Source organism: Carassius carassius, chromosome 4 (genome assembly GCF_963082965.1).
Source record: "Carassius carassius chromosome 4, fCarCar2.1, whole genome shotgun sequence".
Taxonomy (NCBI): Eukaryota; Metazoa; Chordata; class Actinopteri; order Cypriniformes; family Cyprinidae; genus Carassius; species Carassius carassius.
Genome location: NC_081758.1, coordinates 31,822,756 through 31,843,983, shown reverse-complemented (window position 1 = coordinate 31,843,983; position 21,228 = coordinate 31,822,756). Strand labels below are relative to the sequence as shown.

At 36.6% G+C, this 21,228-nt stretch overlaps 2 protein-coding genes and 1 pseudogene across 5 annotated transcripts in view; 1 reads left to right on the top strand and 2 right to left on the bottom strand.

The window, feature by feature from the left end:
- Positions 1-4,721, bottom strand: part of LOC132139786 (EMI domain-containing protein 1-like) — a 67,517-nt gene extending 62,796 nt beyond the window's left edge. For all 4 annotated transcript variants that reach the window (XR_009433660.1, XM_059548403.1, XM_059548402.1 and 1 more), the window contains exon 1: positions 4,283-4,721. Coding sequence is in view for 3 of the 4 variants with exons in the window: in XM_059548403.1 (XP_059404386.1) it covers positions 4,283-4,446 (164 nt within the window). In the remaining variant the exon portion in view is untranslated. The remainder of the gene's footprint in view (positions 1-4,282) is intronic.
- A 7,962-nt stretch (positions 4,722-12,683) lies between these two features.
- Positions 12,684-17,382, bottom strand: LOC132139785 (diphthine methyltransferase-like; annotated as a pseudogene).
- Positions 17,383-17,744: 362 nt separating this feature from the next.
- Positions 17,745-19,832, top strand: LOC132139784 (protein PAXX-like). The gene is made up of 7 exons (XM_059548401.1): positions 17,745-17,884; positions 18,498-18,558; positions 18,651-18,700; positions 18,804-18,988; positions 19,089-19,139; positions 19,413-19,503; positions 19,609-19,832. The coding sequence occupies exons 1-7, from the start codon at positions 17,772-17,774 to the stop codon at positions 19,646-19,648; spliced, it is 591 nt and encodes a 196-aa protein (XP_059404384.1). The 5' UTR covers positions 17,745-17,771; the 3' UTR covers positions 19,649-19,832.
- The last annotated feature ends 1,396 nt before the right edge of the window (positions 19,833-21,228 follow it).

The window sequence follows — 21,228 nt, the reverse complement described above, 5'->3', positions numbered from 1 at the left end:
CAGTGAGGGATGAATAAGATTAATGGGCTGCTGAAAGCAAGCATCAAAAAGTACTAAAAGAGAAAAAAGACAGAAAGAACAACAAAGAAAAGCAGAAATGAGCAGGAAACCCTCTTCTGTCCCTGAGATTTGCTCAAGAATGGTTCAAAGGACAGGTCAAAGGCCATGTTGGGAGACAGTCCTTCTCCAGGGTCGGATTTAAAGACCAGCCTCACAGGATAAACAGCCCTGAAGCGGATGCTATGGATGAGTGAATATGCACAGAGAAACACTTATGACCATGACCATGATCAGTGCATATTTCCCTAAGTATCTCTATCCTCACAGTGAAACCGATTCCTTGACTGATTGATCTTAGTTTCATGTGATGATGTTGATTTATATCTGACAACATGTGAGAGCATGTGTATACATGTGTAAAGCCTGCAGTCCATGAGATTGGACGTTTGTCTTCCAATCAAATGGCAGTAAAACTATGCATGTGGTGATAGAAAAAAAACCCCCACTACATTAAAGAGAAGCATGGCAGCACTTAACTCCAAACTCAGAAACAAGAAGCATTTTCTATGGTTTTATTTAAAAAAAAAATGTATATGTTTGCCAGTATTTCATAGTTTGTATGTAAAATAGAAGGATTGAACTTATCATTTAAAGTTTAAAATCGATTGTAGAATTGCACGTTTTAAATCAGGATTTTTTCAAATGTGTCTGTCCATAAGAATGGACAGTGGGTTCAAACATCTGTTCCTAAAATCACATGTCCAGTAATGCTGATTGAAGGGCATGTGAGGGATGGACAAGCTTGATCAGCTAATCAGCATTTACAGGATTGATATCAAGTCCCGCAAATGGCCACTGCGCATGATTACTCATGCTTTTGATGTTGCTGTAGTGAACAGCTGGCTTGAGTTTCGCAGGGGACAATGAATACAAAGGAACTCAGCCACAGAAAATCATGGATCTCCTTGAATTCAAAATGAATGTGGCCGAAGTGCTTGTGCGTTCTGGGAAGCCACAGGGTTAAAAAAACGAGGAAGGCCAAGCAATTCTAATGCAGCAGTACCTATCAAACTACACATGATGAAGCTGGACAAAAGAGAGGGGCAAGGGAATGCCGGCCAGTTCTTGAAGTCAAAAAAGATATGGTGGACCACCTGCCAAATTATGATACAAAAAAAGAAGCAACAAGATGCAAATTGGAAGGTTGTTCTGGGAAAACACACATCTTCTGTGATAAGTGCAAGGTGCACTACTGCTTTGTGTCACAGAGAAATTGTTTCAAAGATGCACACAGGAAATGACTCTAATGTGACTTGATTTATTCCTAGGTTCATTTTGTTATGAATAAACAAATGTGCAATCTATAAAGCAAAAACCTTACAATTAAAGTTGAAATGATATAATGTTCAAGTGTTTGATAAAAAGAAAGAGAGATGCACACAGAAAATGACTCTAAAATGACCATATTGATTGATTCTAAGATATTTTGTTTGTTACAAACAATGTGCAATGCAATCTGTAAAACAAAAACCTCAAAATTAAGGTTGAAATATTATACTGAAATGTTATTCAAGTTTTTGACCTTGAGAAGAAGCTTAAAGTATAGACCAGCAATTTTTATGTTTATTATTGTATTTCATAATGGTACATTTTTATGAAGTACCCCTGTTTTGACCTGACATCCATTGAAATGGACAAAAAAAATTACAATTAAAGAGTATTGAAATTTGTAATATTTTTATTCGGTCTCATTTATAGAAGCCTCATGATCTGGTAAAATGTACTTTTATATTTTTCAGAAACTTGAAACATAATTCAGGTCTGAGGGGGATAAAGTAATACCACTGAGTAATCATGTCATGATTATGCATGATGTGACTTTTATTAGTGTTTTTTGAAAAAGAAATCTTTGAGAACCACCACAAAGTCATATAACGCCAAAGCCTGACATTTTCTCCTTAAGAATATTTTTTTTCTAAAAGAAAAAAGCTTAATATCTCATGAATTTTTCAAGAATGACATTTACAAACTTTATATAATTTATATTAAATTCTTTCTTGAGACAAAAACTAATCTAACAAATATTTCCTCTGCCTTTTTTACAATTTGCAATACACTTACAATGCAGAAGAGAAAAACAAATAAAGTAAACAAACATATAGGCCCTATTTTATGTGTATAACCCACAGAGCAACACTTAAGCATCAAAGAGCCACTGCTTTCGTGGAGGCAGAATGAGGGTAGAGGTGGAGGTATGCTGGATGAAGTTGATGGGTCAGCAGTTGAAGGTCCCTATGGGGCCCCAAGTCTCACACTCCCACCCTGAGCGCTGCTCTCCAGGGCTGTGAAGCCGAGCAGAACAGGAAATAGCTGCTGACTTAACCCCCAACTGCACTCGGCCCCTAATTAGACAGATATTATTAAGGGGCTTTTCTCAGGACATTTACATTTCAGGCATTGTCTTGGCTATGTTCAAAATGGATTAGGTTCAGGTTTAGGATGTGGATCGGGGTTAATTATGATTTATGACAAAGGTTCATATGCCAGTTCACCCTCTCCCAGTGATGCTTTAGAAAGCAGAATAAACCTTTCCTCTGTGCTCTAGTGAGGGAAACTAAATTATGCAGGCATCTATACAGTACGTCGACATGCAGTTTTAACTGATGTACAGTGAGATTCTGTGTAGCTGAACTACAGTATAAAGTATACACAACATAAAGTGTAATCAAATACTTGAAGGATTAAATACGTTGTGCATCTTTCAAAGAAATAGCACAACGCCAAGGCCAGCTGTTGTCTGATTAACGTGTATAAATGCTGCACAAAGCCAAGCCACAATCACATTTTGTAGGTCTGTCAGTCAGACGTCACAATTTTAGTCAGACACAGCATTTATATATAAACAAATCAATTCAAAGCATTTACATCTTCTTGAGTATTTCACATTGTTTTTAAAACTATAAACAGCTATACTGCACATCTCAGTAATCAGTGCTCTCAGTAATCAAAAATGTCTGTGACCTCCCCTTACTGCATCATCAGACAGCAGTGCAATAAACTTCCCTCTCACAGCATTCAGACAACGCAGCTGCATGTGTTTAGTAAACACCGTCTGTTTCATCAGTGACTGATAGGAGGAGGGGGTGAGAGAGCAAACCATCAGCCCAGAGAGCAAAGACGACTCCACACCTGCATACTTCAGAGACACTCCACCACACATCCCACCCACAACAACTCTAAGCCATTTACCCAAACAGAGTAAATATTTACATGAAGATATGAGGTTCAGATCCAGGCCATAAGCTGTGGTCACAGGTCAGTCAAGGTGATGAAGTCTGGAAGAGCTTACATGTTGGATGTTTTGTCTAATTGTATTTGTTCATCCCTTGTTATGTCTCAAAAGAAAAAGCCTAATCAACCACACACATAGCCAGAGCTAGAGGAGGGAAATTAAAAAGATGCTATTCTGATAAAAAAACCTGCTGATTACTTCTGAATTATTATTACAAAAAACTTGCCTAAATATAAATCAGGCAACAAGACTCCATTTATATGCAAATATTCAAAAGCTCTCTGTCCTTTTGAATGGGTGAGCTGAAGTTTGAATAAGCCCAGACAGTGATACCAATCTATCTAATGCATGTTTTAAATGGAATAAACCATGGACAAAGGTATTGACAGGAGAGTTGGGTGTTCCCCCATCTCAGGAAAGAGGAAACAGACTGTCAGACTCACAACAAGAGGCGCATTAGGTGGAGAGCAGCGAGATAAGCATTGCATTTATGTAGAAGTACAAACTGATTAATAATTTATCAATCAGTCCATCTTAAACTGTTATCTGTGTTTTGAAACATGGTAGCTGGTTGTTCTACAAGCGGATCATTAGTTAATTGACAAAACACCACGTTTACCCCGTTTTATTCTGGCCCAAGATGGTCTACTAACTTGTTACTAATAAGCTACAACTAGGTTTTCACACTGCTGAAAACCTAAACTGGGTTTTCCAACTAGAAATGTGGATAACAATTATTGAAATATAAATTTACTGAACTCAGCTCTTTATTTACGAACACGTTGCCTCTTGTTTAAATATTTAAAAACTGTGTATAAATACGTAGCCTACCCCCCTCCCCCCCACTCCCACCCCCTGACTGACTGCAAACAATCGATAAAAAATTAAAGTGTAAATAAATTGGAAATATTACTCGAATCAACGTAAAACTGTTTCACTAGATTTGCTTCTGTCCAACAGGTTACTTATGTCATGTCATATAAACCTTACCTCTTGGACTGATCTTTGTGAAGTGTTGTCCCGGTCTGGTATTGGTAAACCCCGGGTCCCCAGGTACCCTGAACGCAGGTCAGCCACAGTATGAGCAGCAGCGTCAACAGGAGGAAGGAGCTCCGGTGCACCGCAGACACCGAGCGCCCGTCACGCGCCCGCATTTCAGCCGCGTCAACTATACGGAGAACCTAGTCAGCAAAATACCTCTCCTAATATTGTCCCGCTTATGTTGAAACTGTTGACTAGAGAACAGATATACGACTCGAAAGACTAATTTCTGAACTGCCGTTTCTTTTTCGAGCATAAAAATAATAGAAGGCTTGTTTATGAGCACTGTTGTGTCTCAAAATACGACAATTGAAATTTCAGAAGATTGTCATCGGCAGACCCCGCCACAAATAAATCTCACAAAGTTTGCTCGCAAACCGCAAGACAAACGTTTTTCAGCAGCCACACAAACCGGTCCCGCCTCACTCCTCTCCGTCCCTGTACTGTACGGTATATATTCTTGACTACATCAACACAATGGGCAAGAAAGCTGTTTTATAGTCGCCCTGAGTCCCACAGCCCGTGTAGTTTTTTTCACCCTGCCCAGTTCCCTCTCCCTCTGTCCTCTCACACATGCGGCACTCCTCCTTCCCTGCTTTTCCAGTGAAAACTTTTCGAAATTAAACAAACATAAATATGCTGGTCTCTTTTTAAAAAAAAAGCTGAAAAAGAGACAGAATGGCTAATAAACAAATTCAGCCTCACTTGTCTCCTCACTTGACAAATGCTATCAATATTGAAAAAATAAATGAGCTGTAAAAATGTATTTACTGTACCCATGCCAAAGCAATATATATATATATATATATATATATATATATATATATATATATATATATATATATAAACTGGAAAACATTCACTTTACATTAAGTTGACAGTGTTTCATTTTCTCTCCTCTAATGAAGTAATGGTAGATATATAGATATATATATATCTATAGATAGTATATATAGATATATACTGTAAACCTTAGAAGAAATATTTAAAATTTTTATTTATACAAACTCCACCTTTCAGCTAACAGTTCAAAACAACTTTTTTTTTTTAAATGTAGAACAGTTTACAAATCCAAGGACCTTTTGTGCAATGGAAAAATTAGTGGAGCCATGCTGTCAAAAATCTACCCTTAAAGATTTCGAACATCTTGTCACTTGCAGTACCCTTAAAGGGGCAACTTTGCCCTTATCTATCCCTAAAAGTTACATATTAGTACCTTGAAGTATACTACTTTGAATAGATATAACTAGGGTAAGGGTATTGCCCCAATGACAAGCTGTTGTGCCCAAAAGGTAAATTTTGTTTCTCACATTTGTGAGAGTGCAGGTGCCAATAAAGAACCTTATAATACCTTTTATACTAAAGATCATTCCAAATGAGTTTGACAGTTCTATGGGTTATTTTGTTTTTTTTTATATTAGTTATTCGGTGGACCCCTATTATAAATGGTAAATAATCATAGGTGCTAAGGCATTCTTTTCCACATTGGTCTTGCCTCCTCTCAAGCTTACACTACAGATGACTTAATGAGTCATTCCACTGCCATAACATGAAAACCTCCTCCAGAAGACAAAGCACAGTCTAACGTCTGGATAGCATCCAGAACGGGGCAAGGGAAGAAAGCGATACAGAACGAGAACCTCGGGAACATGGTTTACTCTAACCTCTCCTCTGCCTGGTGAAAAAGGGGAACTAAGGGGTTTCTGAAAACCGCAAAACTGTGGTCCACGTCCAAGGTAAACACCCGGCTCAGCAGGCAGGACGGACTCCAGCCCACTCATCTGTATCTGAGGTCGAGGTGACTACGCTCGGCGGACCCCCTGACAGCCAGAGAAATAAGCAAAGCACGGAGCAGGGGCATCAATCACACAAGTGTCCAAGATCTGCAGGTGTTGAGGGGATGCCACTCATCATAGTTTGACATGTTTGACTACATTTTGACTAAAATGAAGGGCAAAAAATGAACTAGCAGAATGTGTAGATATTAGTGCATCATATCCCATGTTTTATTGAAAATGCTTTAATCCTACTTCCAGATATGAATATAGAATATAGAAACAAAAAAAATTAAATTTACAGTGAGAGTGTCTTTATCTCTCTACTGAGAAATGTAAAGCTCATTTGACATTGATGTGGCATTATAATGTAAAAAAAAACGTTAAATCCAAAAATATTGCCCAGCTCTAATCTGCTCAATTGTGACTATAAGGCATGAAGAAGATATTAAGAAATAACAATCATTAACATCATGATTTTCTGCAAAGCTGATTTGAAACTATGTGTATTAAGAAAAGTTATATAAAAATAAATTCGACTTAAAATTTTAAAGCAATTTCAACTTGAGATATAGTGACATAAAAGTCAATGGAACCAAACTATAAATGTTAAAATACTCACTGCTTCAAAAGCATAGCCATGAGAAGCAAACAATGTGTTAACATGATTTTAGTGTGAAAAAACACAAATTACTTGCTAATTATTTCTGTGTAAAGCTTGTCCTATTTTTAAAACCCTATAAAACCTATTAAAAAACCTATTGCCTAAAACCCTAAAATGACCAACTTTACAGCAACTACCTTAAAGTTGCATTGTAATGGCAGTAGCACTAGATCTTTTCTTCTGTATTATGATGACATCAGAGTAAAACAGTCAGTTGTAAGAAAGGGTTTGTGGTTTATGCAGACAAAATGTTTCTGCTTGGCAATCCATTAACAATTGGCCCTGTTCACTTCTACACTAAGTACCTCGCCGCAATACAATAATGTTTCCTTTCAACATTATACTATAAATGCTGAAAATTAAGCTTAATTTATACTGAACCTGGAATATTTCTATAAGACACCTTTTGATTATTTGCCATTCCAACTAAAGATTTCCTCTATTTCCTGTTTCTTTTCATCTGTTGTTATGTTGTTAAACATACTCTTTATAGCCTTGAAATGATTGTGTAAACTTTTAAAAGTGCCCCCAATGAACGCTCCTTGTGGTCACCTCTATTGTTAATTGAGTTTCTGGTGCAAACATTGAGCACTTCTTGGCACTTCCTGAAACAAGGATTTACTGAAATGAGGGCACTTTGTTCTAAACTTAGTGTTGGCAATGTTGCCTGTGTGTTCTCTACATTGTGTTGGAAAGACTTTGTGTCACTTAAATATAAAGAATCGGCTCACTTGGCCATAATTAATCGATAGAACAAAAATTTAGCCAAACTCAGACAAAAGAGGAGAGTTAGTATAAAAAAGGTGGAGATATCCCCGGTGGAAAAGTTCCTTTCTGCTCTATTTGATACAGATAAAATAAAAAAAAATTCCACAGACTGTTGTTTTTTCTTGTGCAAACTCTGAGCCTTCGGAAGCAGGAAATATATATCAAGTTCTATAAGAATGGGTCGAATTCCTCAGGTGACCCACAGGTTATGTATGAAAAATGTGGCATATGCCAAATCGAAGCATAAACATATGCAGATCGGACATGAAAAGACAAGCCTCTTAAAATTTATGCTCTCATACCTATATCCTGTACGTATATATACGGCACATAAGTTAGAATCTGTCCACCCTTAACCTGACTGATGTGCTTTTTTCCTTTGAGGTTTTGTTGGAGAATGTTCTGTTGAACAGGACCATGAGTGAGGTGTCTGGGGGAAGCCTTGGATGGGAGCTGGTACAGATGCCTGCGTGAAACATAATCTAGAGAAAGAAATGTTAAGTAATGTAATTAAGTGAACACAAAGCAGCCCCTCTTTTTCCCACTAGTACCATCCCCCCATGGTTCTGAAGGCCCACTGGTGCTAGAAATGTCATGTGGAATCAAATAGACAGAAGACTTAATACAAAGATCTATCCTCTGAGATGATATATATCAGGGGCTGGACATGGATCGGGAGATCGGGAGGAGACGGGGTGCATGAGCTGTGCTGGCAGGAGTCCAGACCTCAGACAAACAGAGAGGAGAATGTACTTGCCTTCCACTTCTCTTTGTAGCTCAGAGGTTCCACAAGACACTAGTCTGGAGTGTGCTGCCTCCTAGTGGTACGTAACATTGTCAAAACAGGTATATACAGTGTACACTGCATGTGTGTGTGTGTATGTCTACATGCTTTTTCTATACTGTTGGGGACTTAAACCTGAATACACACAAACTCAAGGGTACAGAAGCTTATAAATCATACAGAATGAGTTTGTTTGAGATTGTAAAAATGCACTTAGTTTTCTGTGAGGGGTAGGTTTATGTGTAGGGCGATAGAAAGTATAATTTGTACAATAAAAAAAAACATTACGCCTGTGAAGAGTCCCCGCCAGGATAGGAATTATTTCAATAATTCACAATTAATATTTTACAAATAACTGTTTTACAAAAAAAAAAAAAAAAAATGCAGCGTTGGTGAGCATAAGGAACTTACAAACACGCTTAAAAAAATCTTTTGACCAGTAGTGTATATGAAAATGTATAATATATTATACATTTTCTATATACAGTGGGAGCCAAATGAGCTCCCAGCTGAGACCACATCAATTTAAACCTGGAAAATAATTATGTAATTGTCACAAACAAAGTAAATTTGTGACAATGCCAACATTTTTTTTTCATTTAAAGTGTTCTGCAGGTCTATAATTTGCTATTGCAAACACAAAAAATTACTATAAATTAGATTCACTTAAAAGTTTTACTAAACTTTCTGGCCCCATTGCATATATTTTAATCTTAAAATCTTTATTCTGAAAAAAAGGTTAATGGATATACAATATTTGTAAACTACCCATACAGATTTTCTTTAGGTACTTAATGTGATGTGTTTGGACATGAAAAGATCAGCCTCACAACTTTATGAAGCATTCCTCCTCACAGAAGTGATATAAACTGCAGACTTCGGTGAATTCCTGACTGAAAATAACGAAAACTGAACAGTGATGAAAAGACAGATGTTGAGCGCTGACAATCTTAACTTCATTGTGCTCCAGAAGTCTATATAGTGTATTAAATGATCAGTAGCTTATACAAAGAAGGGTCGATTTGTAGGGAAAAGTTCTGCCTGCAGTCAGTAAACGGGATCAGACTGCCCACTTTGCATCTGGTGTGACTTGCGCTCCTCTATCAGAACTGAATTTTACAGAAGCATTAGCACACTCCGGAAAGCTGGGTAAGAACATCAGTTTATCATTACAGACCATAAAATGTGTTTCCTTTATGCTCAGTTTCATCCCAATTGGAGTCTCTCTTTTACGACTTTAAGGCAGGGAGGAGAAGCACCTAAACCTAAATCCTTTTAAATAAATATAAAGCAGAGGAGTGTGACTTTGATTGTACCTCCAAGCAGCTCTAACGCAGTTTAGTGAGTTGTGGAAGTCTTGATGAGGAAGTCTTTAATGAGTGGCGCGGTGAGCCACAGATGGAAGTCTGTGTGAGGTTTACTGATTATTTCCAGTTGCCTTTGTGAACATTAGAGACTCAAAAATATCTTACTATTTTTTTAATTTCTGCAATTTTGTGCAGTCTCCCCCAACACAGGGCATTAACAACTTATAAACAACATATTGACTTGCCTTTCAAACCTCTGCACCTGCAATTAGAGATGGCTGAAACCCTGATCCAGTCTGATTTTATTCAGTTAATTCTGATCACTGGAAGTGAAAGGCACAAAAGAGAGACACCTCAATATCAATCCACTCATTCATCCATCAAAGCAAATTTAAGAGATCTCATGGAGCGCCAGATAAAAAAAACAGTAACTCGTGCCAACCAAAAAAAAAAGTTTGAAAACACTGACTTTATAATTTCTTAAGCAAGATGACATGGGGTATCTAGTCATCTAAACTTCAACTAGAGTTACAAACGTTGAGGAATCCACTGTTCTAAACACAATATCTTCATGGTTGATATCAAAACAAAAAGCAATTATTTTCTTCAGCTGCAGAATAATTTTTAAGAAATTATTCCCCAACACAGAATTGAAAATATGTTGTTCCATCTTAAGGCCTTGTCCAAGGTCCTGAAAATAAGTTTTACCATGACTGCTCCACTTTTGAGGAAGACACTGCAGGTTCAGATATTTCATGTAGCTCTAGTTTAACACGTATAATTTGTGTTGTCGTAATACAATGAACTCTCATGTAAAAAAAAAACCCGAAAAAAAAACCTCATCATCCGAGGTACTACGTAGATATCTAGTATTTAACAATCAACCAGGAATTCAGACAACTATGAACTTTTATTAGGCAAAATAACACTAAAACATTGTCAATTGCTTCAATCCAAACATGGCCTATAATCCCAAATATAAGGTCCAAAATCCTGTTGTGCACAAAAAAAATAAAGAAAACTCAATCGAGGGTTCTACATGTACTGTACAGTATGAATGTTAGTGTTTATTGCCTAAAGGTCTCACCATGGCCCTGGCATGGCCTAACCGTAATACGACTGATGCTTTGCTCTTCAGCATAGAGTGCTCCTATCAAAGAACTGATGGAAGTGCCACCAATCAGATCCACAGGGATCCCCACCTCACTCAGTGCTCAAATGATGCCCACCTGAGAGCAGCCTCTGCAGATGTGTTTCCATATTCACACATTGGCTTAGAGTAATTACTTGTGCATTGTGTGATATTAGTATCTTTTTATAAAGCACTTTAAAGATAAAGTGAGGAGTTTTCATTAAACAATCAATTTCATCACTGTTTAATGTGCAGAAAAAACTAAAAGTCAGTCATTTGTTGGTTGACTTTCTGAACGAGTGTGAACACTGGTCCTCTGATGCTTTGAAAACATTGCTTGAGTGACATGAAGTGAACTTCTGGATTAACCAATGGCATGAATTAAGGGCGGGGCTAGTGTTTAACTGACAAGAGGCAGAGCAAACAGGGGCTGTGGGCAATTCTGTACCTGCCCCCCACCCTCCTCCCAGTACCAGAGCGATACCGTACGGATAAGAGACGAAAATGAGTAGATAAATCACACAGAAATGGTTTTGGAGAATGGTTAGTTAATAAAAGTGGATGGGGTCCAGCTGCATTACAGAAACTTCTTAATTCTTAATTCCTGACTCAAGATTAGAAAAGTTCTGCTTCTTCAGTGAAATTACCATGGCTACTAAACAGGGGGTCAGATTACAGGCATTTGCATATTGAGCGGACAAAAAAGAGGCCAGATAGGTTTTACAGTTATGACATCAAGGATGCTGAGAAGACTGTGAACACTGTCTCCAGGAAAAATATGCTTCACCACAACCTTAGTCTCATCCTGAGCCAGAGAAACAAAAATACACTTAGTCATAAATCCATATAATAGACAGAAAACAACCCATTTTCAGTAGGATAGATTCACAAGAGGTATATTGTTTGGCTCTTACATTCTCATGGATGCACAGATCAAGATCCCCATCCTGCACCCCAAAGATACTGTCATCAATGTCACCTGGGTGGAATAATCCTTCCCCTTGCTGCAGCTGCACAAACACCATATGTCAGAGGCTCAAAATGACCCAGAACACATTAGCTGCCAAACGGCACTGCCAGACCACTGGAGCTTGAATTCTATGCACTGTTTATTTTGGAAATGATATCTCTTGTAGGTTGGCAGGACAAGGTACCAACCTCACATTTTTCAGCATAAACAGGACTTAGAGAGCAGGTGAAAGTTCTCCATGTCAAATTCAGTCAGATCTGCTTCTCTGTGTGATGTGTTCTCTGCTTCACAAGTGTGTGATGTTTTCTTAAACTTTCCAATGAATGGGTGTCATATTCATATTTAGCTCTTAATCTGGAAATTCTTAAAAACTACTGGAATGAAAATTGTCCAACCCTTAGCAAAACTGATATATTGCCAGTGAATCATTTTGTAAAGTAGGGGTTTTCAAATTGGGGTTGGGGTCAATGGAAATATTTACAGAAAAATAAAATAATGATAGTACTATAACAGCACTATGATAAGGAAAACATAACTATGCAACTTGCAAGAAACTGAAGATTTTCCAAATAATACTTTAGACATATGGTGTTAAAAATATATATAATTATACATTAGATCATAGATTACATAATAAAAACATTAAAATATAAAATAGACTTAAAAAAAAACCTTTTGATTAAATGGAGTAAATTAATAAACAGTACTATGGAGATTAGAAAAAGAAAACAATGGTGTACCTAAATAGAAACTAAATATTGTCCAAATGATATTTTGGATATATAATAATACATTTTTTTCATAACGTAAGTAGAAACTATATAGAAGCCTCTTGAATTTGAGGATGGGGGTCTCTTGCAAAGATTTAATCATATTTTGGGGTATTTAAAAAATTTAAAACCCCTACCTCAGAAAAAACACAATTTTACAAAAGAAAGGAATGTAAACACTTGTAATTATTAATATGGTTATGGTTTATTTGTTATAAAACGTCTTTGTCTGGTTCTCAGTGTAAAACTAGAAAAGGTCCTTTACATTTTCTAGCAAAAATATATAGTCAAAACAAACGGCACTAAGTTGAAATAAAGAGAGTATCTCAAAATTGCATATACTGAATGCTAAGATGTTTCAGCAACACAATGCATTGAAATGTGCAGGTCCAAATAACCTCAACTTAAAAGGTTTTTAAAGCCCATAATATCGCCTATGCTCAGGAAGAGGGGACGGGTTCAGGCGGCTTCTGTTTTTCCTCTGGGCTCCAGTCCCATCTCCACACATGCATCATGTGGTCGAAGAAGGAGCAGGTAGCCATTAGGCAGGACAGAGACTGGGAGTCTCTAGCAGGGCTGGTGAAGGGGTCTGGAATTGAACTTTTTTCTGGTAATGAACACTGCTCGGGTATGTACCGCCCCGAGTCATCCTCCAAAGAGGTGTCAAAGCTGGCAGTGGACGATTCATACTGGATCCTGAGATGACCTCCAGATTCTGTGAGCCCAATGCTGGTTTGGGGAAGTTCTTGAGGAGAGGGGGGGTGTGGAGTTGCTTAAGGGGAGTCTGGACCAATCTGCTCCATATGCTAATGAGTTGTGTAGAATATAAGAGGCCAGAACTGGGCATGGTGCATCTTGTCCCTCTACAAACATGAATATTAGGGAGAAAAACAAAGCATAAAGAGTAGAATTCAATATCAATAATTATTTACACAGCTGTTCAAAAGTTGTTCAAAGGGTTGGAGCAGCACTTACCTTCCTGTGGCTAGTATGTGCTCGCAATGAGGATTACTGTGTATGCTGCATACTCCCATAGTGTGTCTGTGACAGGAGAGCAGTATTTACTCACAATGACTGAATAAACACCATGAAACTTTCATATAAATCATAATGAAGTTAAACAGTAACTTAATTTAGACTAAATGTAATGTTGGTGGATAAAACAAAAACATAGCTATTGTCTGACCTCTTGCTGGTGAAGAAAGGGGAAGAGGGACCCATTCTCAGATCCCAGCCCTTAAGTTTGCAGTCATCACCACCTGGGACAGCAGGTACACAAAGGTTAAGATGGTCAAATCAAAAACCATGGACAATGTTCAAATGATTTTCATCGATTACGGTTATTCTTTTAACACCATATTACCAGACATACTGATCAGGAAACTGCTACACCTTGGCCTTTCAACTAACATCTGTACATAGATTATGGACTTTCTAACATATCGTCCACAATCTGTCAAGAACGACTCCCATCTCTCCACCACTCTTACACTCAACACTGGCTCCCCACAAGGCTCCGTGCTGGGCCCACTGCTGTACTCTCTGTACATGGGAAGTCGTGGCCTAGTGGTTAGAGCTTTTGACTCCTAACCCTAGGTTTGTGGGTTCGAGTCTCAGGCCGGCAATACCACGACTGAGGTGCCCTTGAGCAAGGCACTGAACCCCCAACTGCTCCCCGGGCACCGCAGCATAAATGGCTGCCCACTGTTCTGGGTGTGTGTTCACTGCTATTTATGTGTGCACTTTGGATGGGTTATATGCAGAGCACAAATTCTGAATAAGAGTCACCATGAATGTCACAAAGAATCAAAATAATTTTAGTAGTATATAAATTAACAACACTGAATCAATGACAATACAGGCAACAGCTCTACAAACAGTTCCTTTTGCTTGCTCTTTACCCTCATACCTGAATAAACAATCTGTGTATCCCAGTAACTAAATGCTGAGATCCAGGCTTCGAAATCATGAGCTTTCCATTGACACACAGCAGTTAAACTGGCTTCCCCCAGAGACAGCACTGTGAGAGAGCCACTCGAGTCACTGGACACCACACGCACATCACTGCTGCAAAAACACAACAGTAACCATTACATACAGAGACGATACAATGCCAAATCAACAATCCATCGACGACAAGCACACTTTACCTCTCACCTCTCCCTGTGGACCAGTCTAAAGACAAGGCCAGTCTGTCAGGACCCAACTCTGTGCTCAACTCACACTCCAGAACACAGGTGCCCTGCTACTGGAGACACAGTCCAGACAGGCAGAAGACACTTAATGAAGTACAAATACAGTCAGCAGTAAAACATCTTAACACAGTGTCCAATCCCTACAGTGTTTAAAGCAGTGGTTCTCAACCAGAGTACCTCAGCAAACCTCCAAGGAGGCTTCAGAATTAAATTATAATTTACACTTCAATTTAAGTTTATTGAAGATTATACATTAGAAAAACAATAGAGCAGTACACATTACTACATAAAATAAATTATTTTAAGATTTTGTAAGTTTACTTTTGAAATAATCTGTAAAAGTTATTTTCTGGTTCTGACCATAAAATATATATATAGTATTATTAATATATTTAAAGGAATAATTCACCCAAAAACTTAAATTCTGACATCATTTACTCACTCTCAGGTTGTTCCAAACCTGTACAAGTTTCTTTCTTCTGTTGAATATAAAAGAAGATATTTTGAAGAATGTGGGTAACCAAACAGCTGTCGGCCCCCATTGACTTTCATAGTATGAAAAAATATTACAGTGGGGTAATATTAAGTCAGTGGGGACCAGAAACAGCTTGGATAACAATATACAGTACTGTGCAAAAGTCTTAGGCCACTATTATTTTTACCAACAATTTTTTTTTAAGTCAGTTATTTCTATCTTTTAGTGTAGTGTGTCATTAGGAAATATCAGTTTACATTTCCAAACATTATTTTTTGCCATAAATTGTAATCCAGTGAGATTTATGTATGCACAAGGAGTCTGACAACAGCCACACAGAGATCTGATCTCATCATCATCCATTCCATCATGACATGATGAAACAGAACAAACTGAGACAGAATAAATCCAGAAGAACTGTAGCAATGTCTGCAAAATGCTTCAAGAATCCTGCAAAGCTACAGTACAGTGCAAAGTTTTAGGCACTTGTGTAAAAATGCTGTAACGTGAGGATGCCATTAAAATAATTCCATAAATACATAATATTAATTAATTTCTATTAACTTAACTAAATTAAACCAACATTTGGTGTGACCACACTATGTGTTAAAAAAAAGCTTTTGTCCAAGGTGCACTTGCACATTGTTTTTTAGGTAGCTTTGCAGATAGGTTTCTTGAAGTGTTTTGGAGACATTGCTCTTCTGGACTGAGTCTGTCTCAGTTTTTTATGTTTCTTCATGTCATTCCAGACAGACTGATGATGATTAGATCAGATCTCTGTGTGCAGCACTGGCTGCTGTCAGACTCCTTGTGCAAACAAAAATCTCACTGGATTATTACAATTAGTGGCAAAAATGTAAACTAATATTTAATACTGACACACTACACCAAAAGATAGAAATAACTGACATAAAAAAACTATTTATTGGTGGAAATTCTAGTGGCCTAAGACTTTTGCACAGTACTGTACTTGATTTTTTTTCAGCAAATGAAAACAATTCATACAAATTTGAAACAACTTTGGGGGTGAGTAAATGATGACAGAATTGCTGTTTTTAGGTGAACTATTCTTTTAAAATAATAATTAATAAAATGCCATAAACAATATTATACATATTTTAATTATTGATCACTTTAATATTAATTATTTTTTTACTTAATTAAAAATGCTTAAAAAAACTGAAATAATATTTCCTTTTATTCATTTTATTTATTTATTTTTTTACATTGCTTGATATTAATTCAAATAACTAGGCTGTACATTCAGGAGTTCAGGTTATACATTTCCAACATAATTTCAGTGGCATTCTTTAGTAATTGTAAGTTGAAATAATAATAGGTGTAAAAAGAGATTCTAGACTTTTATTACATCTAGAACAGTCCTTGAATTTGCAATTCCTCATGCAGCATGAGTGTGATTTGTCACCTGAGATTCCATAAGCTTGTACATCTGGATTTCTCCACTTGCTGTGGCCAAACCCAACACTGGGCGCTCTGATATCGGCACGTGACACCTGAGAATAAAAAAATAAAATAAGATACAAATAAATGGAAACACTCAAAATTCACGTGTATTGGCCAGGTCCGTTACATAAAGCATTTGAATCAGCACCCACACCATTACTGGCGATCTGTCAAGGGTCTTTTCTCTGCCTCGGCCTACATAGCGGTCTGGAAAATCGATGAATGCAGAGACAGTTTATAAGTCCTGAAAGGACTTTGATGAATGTCATCACATACAATAAACAATACACATAATAGAATGCACAAAATACAGTAGTTTACATACTGAGTGTGTGATGTAATGTATTAAGCAGAATGAACAGTGAGCTTGACTTACCATTTGAGATCGAGTAGAGCAGGAGTGTCTATCCGCTGAGTCTCAGTCAGTGGAGGGATGAACGACGCGCGCGGATTACAGTCAAACAGATAAAGTCGACCGATTCTGCTCGGGGCTGTAGAGTCTAATGCGGTTTGCTGCAAATAGAAAACACCGTTTCAATCTAAAAATGACCAGTTTAGTCCACACAATTCCACAAACTAAAGTCGAACAATATTTTTGCGTTATCTTATCATTGCCTTTTTGAAGTTGGTAGGTCCCACAAGCCAGAACATGAGAGAACTGTGGTAATGGGCACCACTCCACGGTATCAGCGCTTAACTCCGTGTCAAACACTTGCAGGGTTCGGGTTCGAAACTGCCAACCCATTTAAGCGGCTCAGCATAACATGAAGCAACTTAGAACGGATAATCACGCTGTAAGTGTCAGTCTGTGACACGTAAATTACATACATGCAGCACTCTAGACCAGCTGTCAGTAAATATTTTATTTATAAATTTAAATTGATATCATTTATTTTAAACGTGTCAAATATTAATTAAACTAAATAATACATTCCAGTTCATAAACATTTTCGTGAAACTTCGCCTTTTATCGTTTTTACGAGGTAAACAGGACGTGAATGTAGTAAGAACTTCCGGGTGGCTGAAGTCTGACTGGCTGAGCGTTTAAATCGTGCCCTTGCTGTTTATGATGAGCGGTTCCTGACTGAGAAGCATGCAGTTTTAAATTTTTATGTAATTTTACGTTAAATCAGTATGGAACAAGACTCCGAGTCCAAATCTGTCCTTTGCACACTGCTGGATAAAAACGATCAGTCCAAGTATGTGTTTTTTACGCAGAAGCGATCAGCAGGAGACGTAAGCATAGGGTGAGTAGACAGGAAATGTCAAACAGTGACAGTAGTTTGATGTGCTATATTCCATCTAAAAATACTTTAAATAATACATAGTCTACATGTTTTATTTTATGTGTAATTATTATAAATTCAGGTTAATTGCACTACGGTTATTTTAGTAGAACATACTGCTATAGTATTTACATATAATGTTTTATTGATGTTTTAATATTTTTTAATTTTAGTATTTTTACGCATTTTTTTAATTGATTATTATTTAAAATATTAATATTTAGCTTTAATTTAATTTAGTTTAGTTAGTTTTTGTAATTATAGTTGCTCAACTTAAATTTACTTCACGTGGTTGCTAAGACTTTTTTTATCTAACAGTTATATAAATATATAAATGATATATTTCGGTTTATATATATATATATATATATATATATATATATATATATATATATATATATAAGTTTTTTTTGTTAACAATAAAAACACTAAATTAAATTACAATTGACTACAACATTTGTCATAATAATAACAATAATACATAATATTATACATTGTATATATTGTTTATAGTTGTACATATTGTGGTTGTATATAACTATATATGTATATCATGATGTCCTAAATCCTGTAGATTTACCAATGGTGAAGATGTTTGGAAAACATGTCATTCAGAGGAGAATTTGTCTCAGCTTGTAAGGAGTTTTTATTTTTTTTTATGGAGTCTTTCTGTATGACAGATATTCTTCTTTTATAACAATCATACACTGCTTTTATTTCTTTACAGTTTAAGAAGTTTTCATTAAAATCCACAGAGGATTATACCTTCAAACTCAAGTGAGTTGCAACTTGATGAGCAATTAATAAATCAATAATCTGATTTCTTGGTTGACAAGATCTTGTGTCCTCTCTGAGAACCGTCTCTTGTGTATGTGGACAGATGTGCGTGCAAAGCTGGCAGAGCATTTGTGAAGCTGCAGGAGGACAGTGCCGCGCTGCATTTAGGAGCGGAGCCCACAGACCTCAGTCTGTCACTGTTAAAACTCACTGACTCCGAGGGAAAGACAGAAGTCAAGGATCTGCTTTTTAAAATGGCAGACAGCCTGCAACAGCTAGAAAGTCAAGGCAAGCAAAGATGTTTTCAATTAATATACTCGCTCATTTTTTCAAATTTTAAGTAACAAAACCTTGCTTTTCTAAATGTTCACTGTTTTATCATTTTTAGGTTCTACATCCTCATTTAATCCAGTCAAGAGCCCTCAGAAGAGGAGTACTGGTAAGTTAAGGCAGCACCTTTTAAGCTTGTTAGTTGTCAAATGGATTTAAATCACTGGTTTAAACATCCGGGGGGCCTAAGAAGTCTTACAATTATTTTGTTATATTAACATTCTTATTTAAAATGCTAAAATATGACATTATATTTTTGAGTTTTTTTTTAAGTTTATTTTATTACAGCAGTACCAGCTGTATACTGTACATCAGAGTTATATCACAAGTAAAAAAATAGTTAAGCTCATTTAAAATGAGTGATGACATGTTTTTGTTTTAGAATTTGAACCTAGGAAACAGCATAAGGGTCCAGTAGTAGCAGTTAGAAAACGTTTTCCTGGGGATTCTCTCATCAACCCAGGAACCAAAAGGTGAATATTTTAATTGACTTTACATTCCAGAATAAATAAAACAAAAATCTGGCAACACCTTACAGAGGGTATTCTGCTCACTGACCATTTCGGTTTATTTTACAGAAAGAAACCTGCAACAGGTGTGGCCTTTGACGATGAATGATGTCAACACAACCACATGAACTGTAGCTTTTTAACCAACTCAACACTATCGGTTTTTAAAATGCAACTCGCACACAAATCACAATATGAGCTGTTTTACATCATCATGTATCCGTTTAAGGCTTTATTTAATAACATTGCTAAATGATTTCTTAATTTTTTTGCTAATAAAAATTGTATTTTTAAATAATCGTGTTCACTGAAATTATTTAAATCAGTAGGCTCAAATAATACTTATAATAAAAACAGTCAGAAATTCAATTTAACAATTTATTGATTCTCTTTTCTCCCTGTTATGAAAAACATCAGTTCACCCCAGTTAGCACAAGATTATGGAAACAGCAAAAGTAATTGAAAACAAGCTGAAACGGTCCAGTCAATCTTGTTACAAGGGAATCCACCTGAACATAGGTATTACTGGATAAAAAAAAAAAATAATAACAACATTCATAAATATTAAATCATATTCACATGTACTGAAATAACATTCCAAAGCACTGACTAGAAAGATAAAACTAAATCACCCCTTATCCATAATGCTATTTTATATGATACAGAACCACACTCAAGTTTGCTGGTGTCTTAAATCACTGCACTGTAAATTTCCAAAGTGAAAAGCAGCTTGCACTGATCTTCAGTTAGGCTGTTGAGGTTCTTCTCCATTAGCAGGAAATATAGTCTAAGTGGCCCAGACGCCTTAATAATCAAAGCAAGACTTTTGATCATTGTGTAAATACGTGTTCATTAGGTCAGTTTTCACATAGCTGGTCACAATTCATTTACACGTTTCAAAAACTATGCTTCATTTCCCTTTGGACATCATACAGGAAAATGCTTTCCTCTCTTTAAACTCAAAAATATAGATCATACTCTTTTATGCAGCAATGTCAGAAAAATAAGACCATTATATTATTAAGTGCCGACAACTGTGCAAGAGTCAGAGATTAAGCACGGTTAGACTTTCTCTGAGCGATAGGACCTAACCATCATCTACATCACTGACATGAAGGAGAATTTCATTTCAAACAAAAAATATAATCGACTAATTTCAGACCAAAAAAATGCAACATTTACACTTGTGTAACATTACAGTGCAAACGACAGAGTCAAAACCTCCTGCTATTCAAGAAACATTTCAAGGGTTCTCATAAATACAATAATCAAGAGCAATGACCTGATTTCTGTCTATCTGTTATAACAGTGATTCAAAGTTCACCTTTGGCTTCACAGTGATAGCATCAAAATTATTATGAATATTTCTACTGACATCTGGTTTTATGCAGCTTTTAACCATTAGCAACAATGCAACAGAAATTTACCACAGAGGCGAACTTCAAATTAATTTCAGAATTCAACCATCAAAAAAAAAAAAACTTATGCCATTCAATCACAAGACCATAAACATCTCCATAGCAGGGCTGGTTCAGTCCGGTTCCACTAAAGGCCTTTGAATCGGTCACAAGCCATTCACTATTGAATGTCCGATTTAACATTTTTAATAAAAGTGCACAGGTACATTTGCATTTTTCAACAAGAACAACAGGTCTGTTCAACACATGTAAGCATAGTAAAATTTCTTCA

Bases quoted from the DNA above. Each gene is read 5' to 3' on its own strand.
- LOC132139784 (XM_059548401.1), top strand. From the start codon at position 17,772: ATGGAACAAGACTCCGAGTCCAAATCTGTCCTTTGCACACTGCTGGAT. The intron at 18,559-18,650 runs GTAAGGAGTTTT...ATTTCTTTACAG, and splicing joins AGGAGAATTTGTCTCAGCTT to TTTAAGAAGTTTTCATTAAA. The intron at 18,989-19,088 runs GCAAGCAAAGAT...TATCATTTTTAG, and splicing joins GCAACAGCTAGAAAGTCAAG to GTTCTACATCCTCATTTAAT.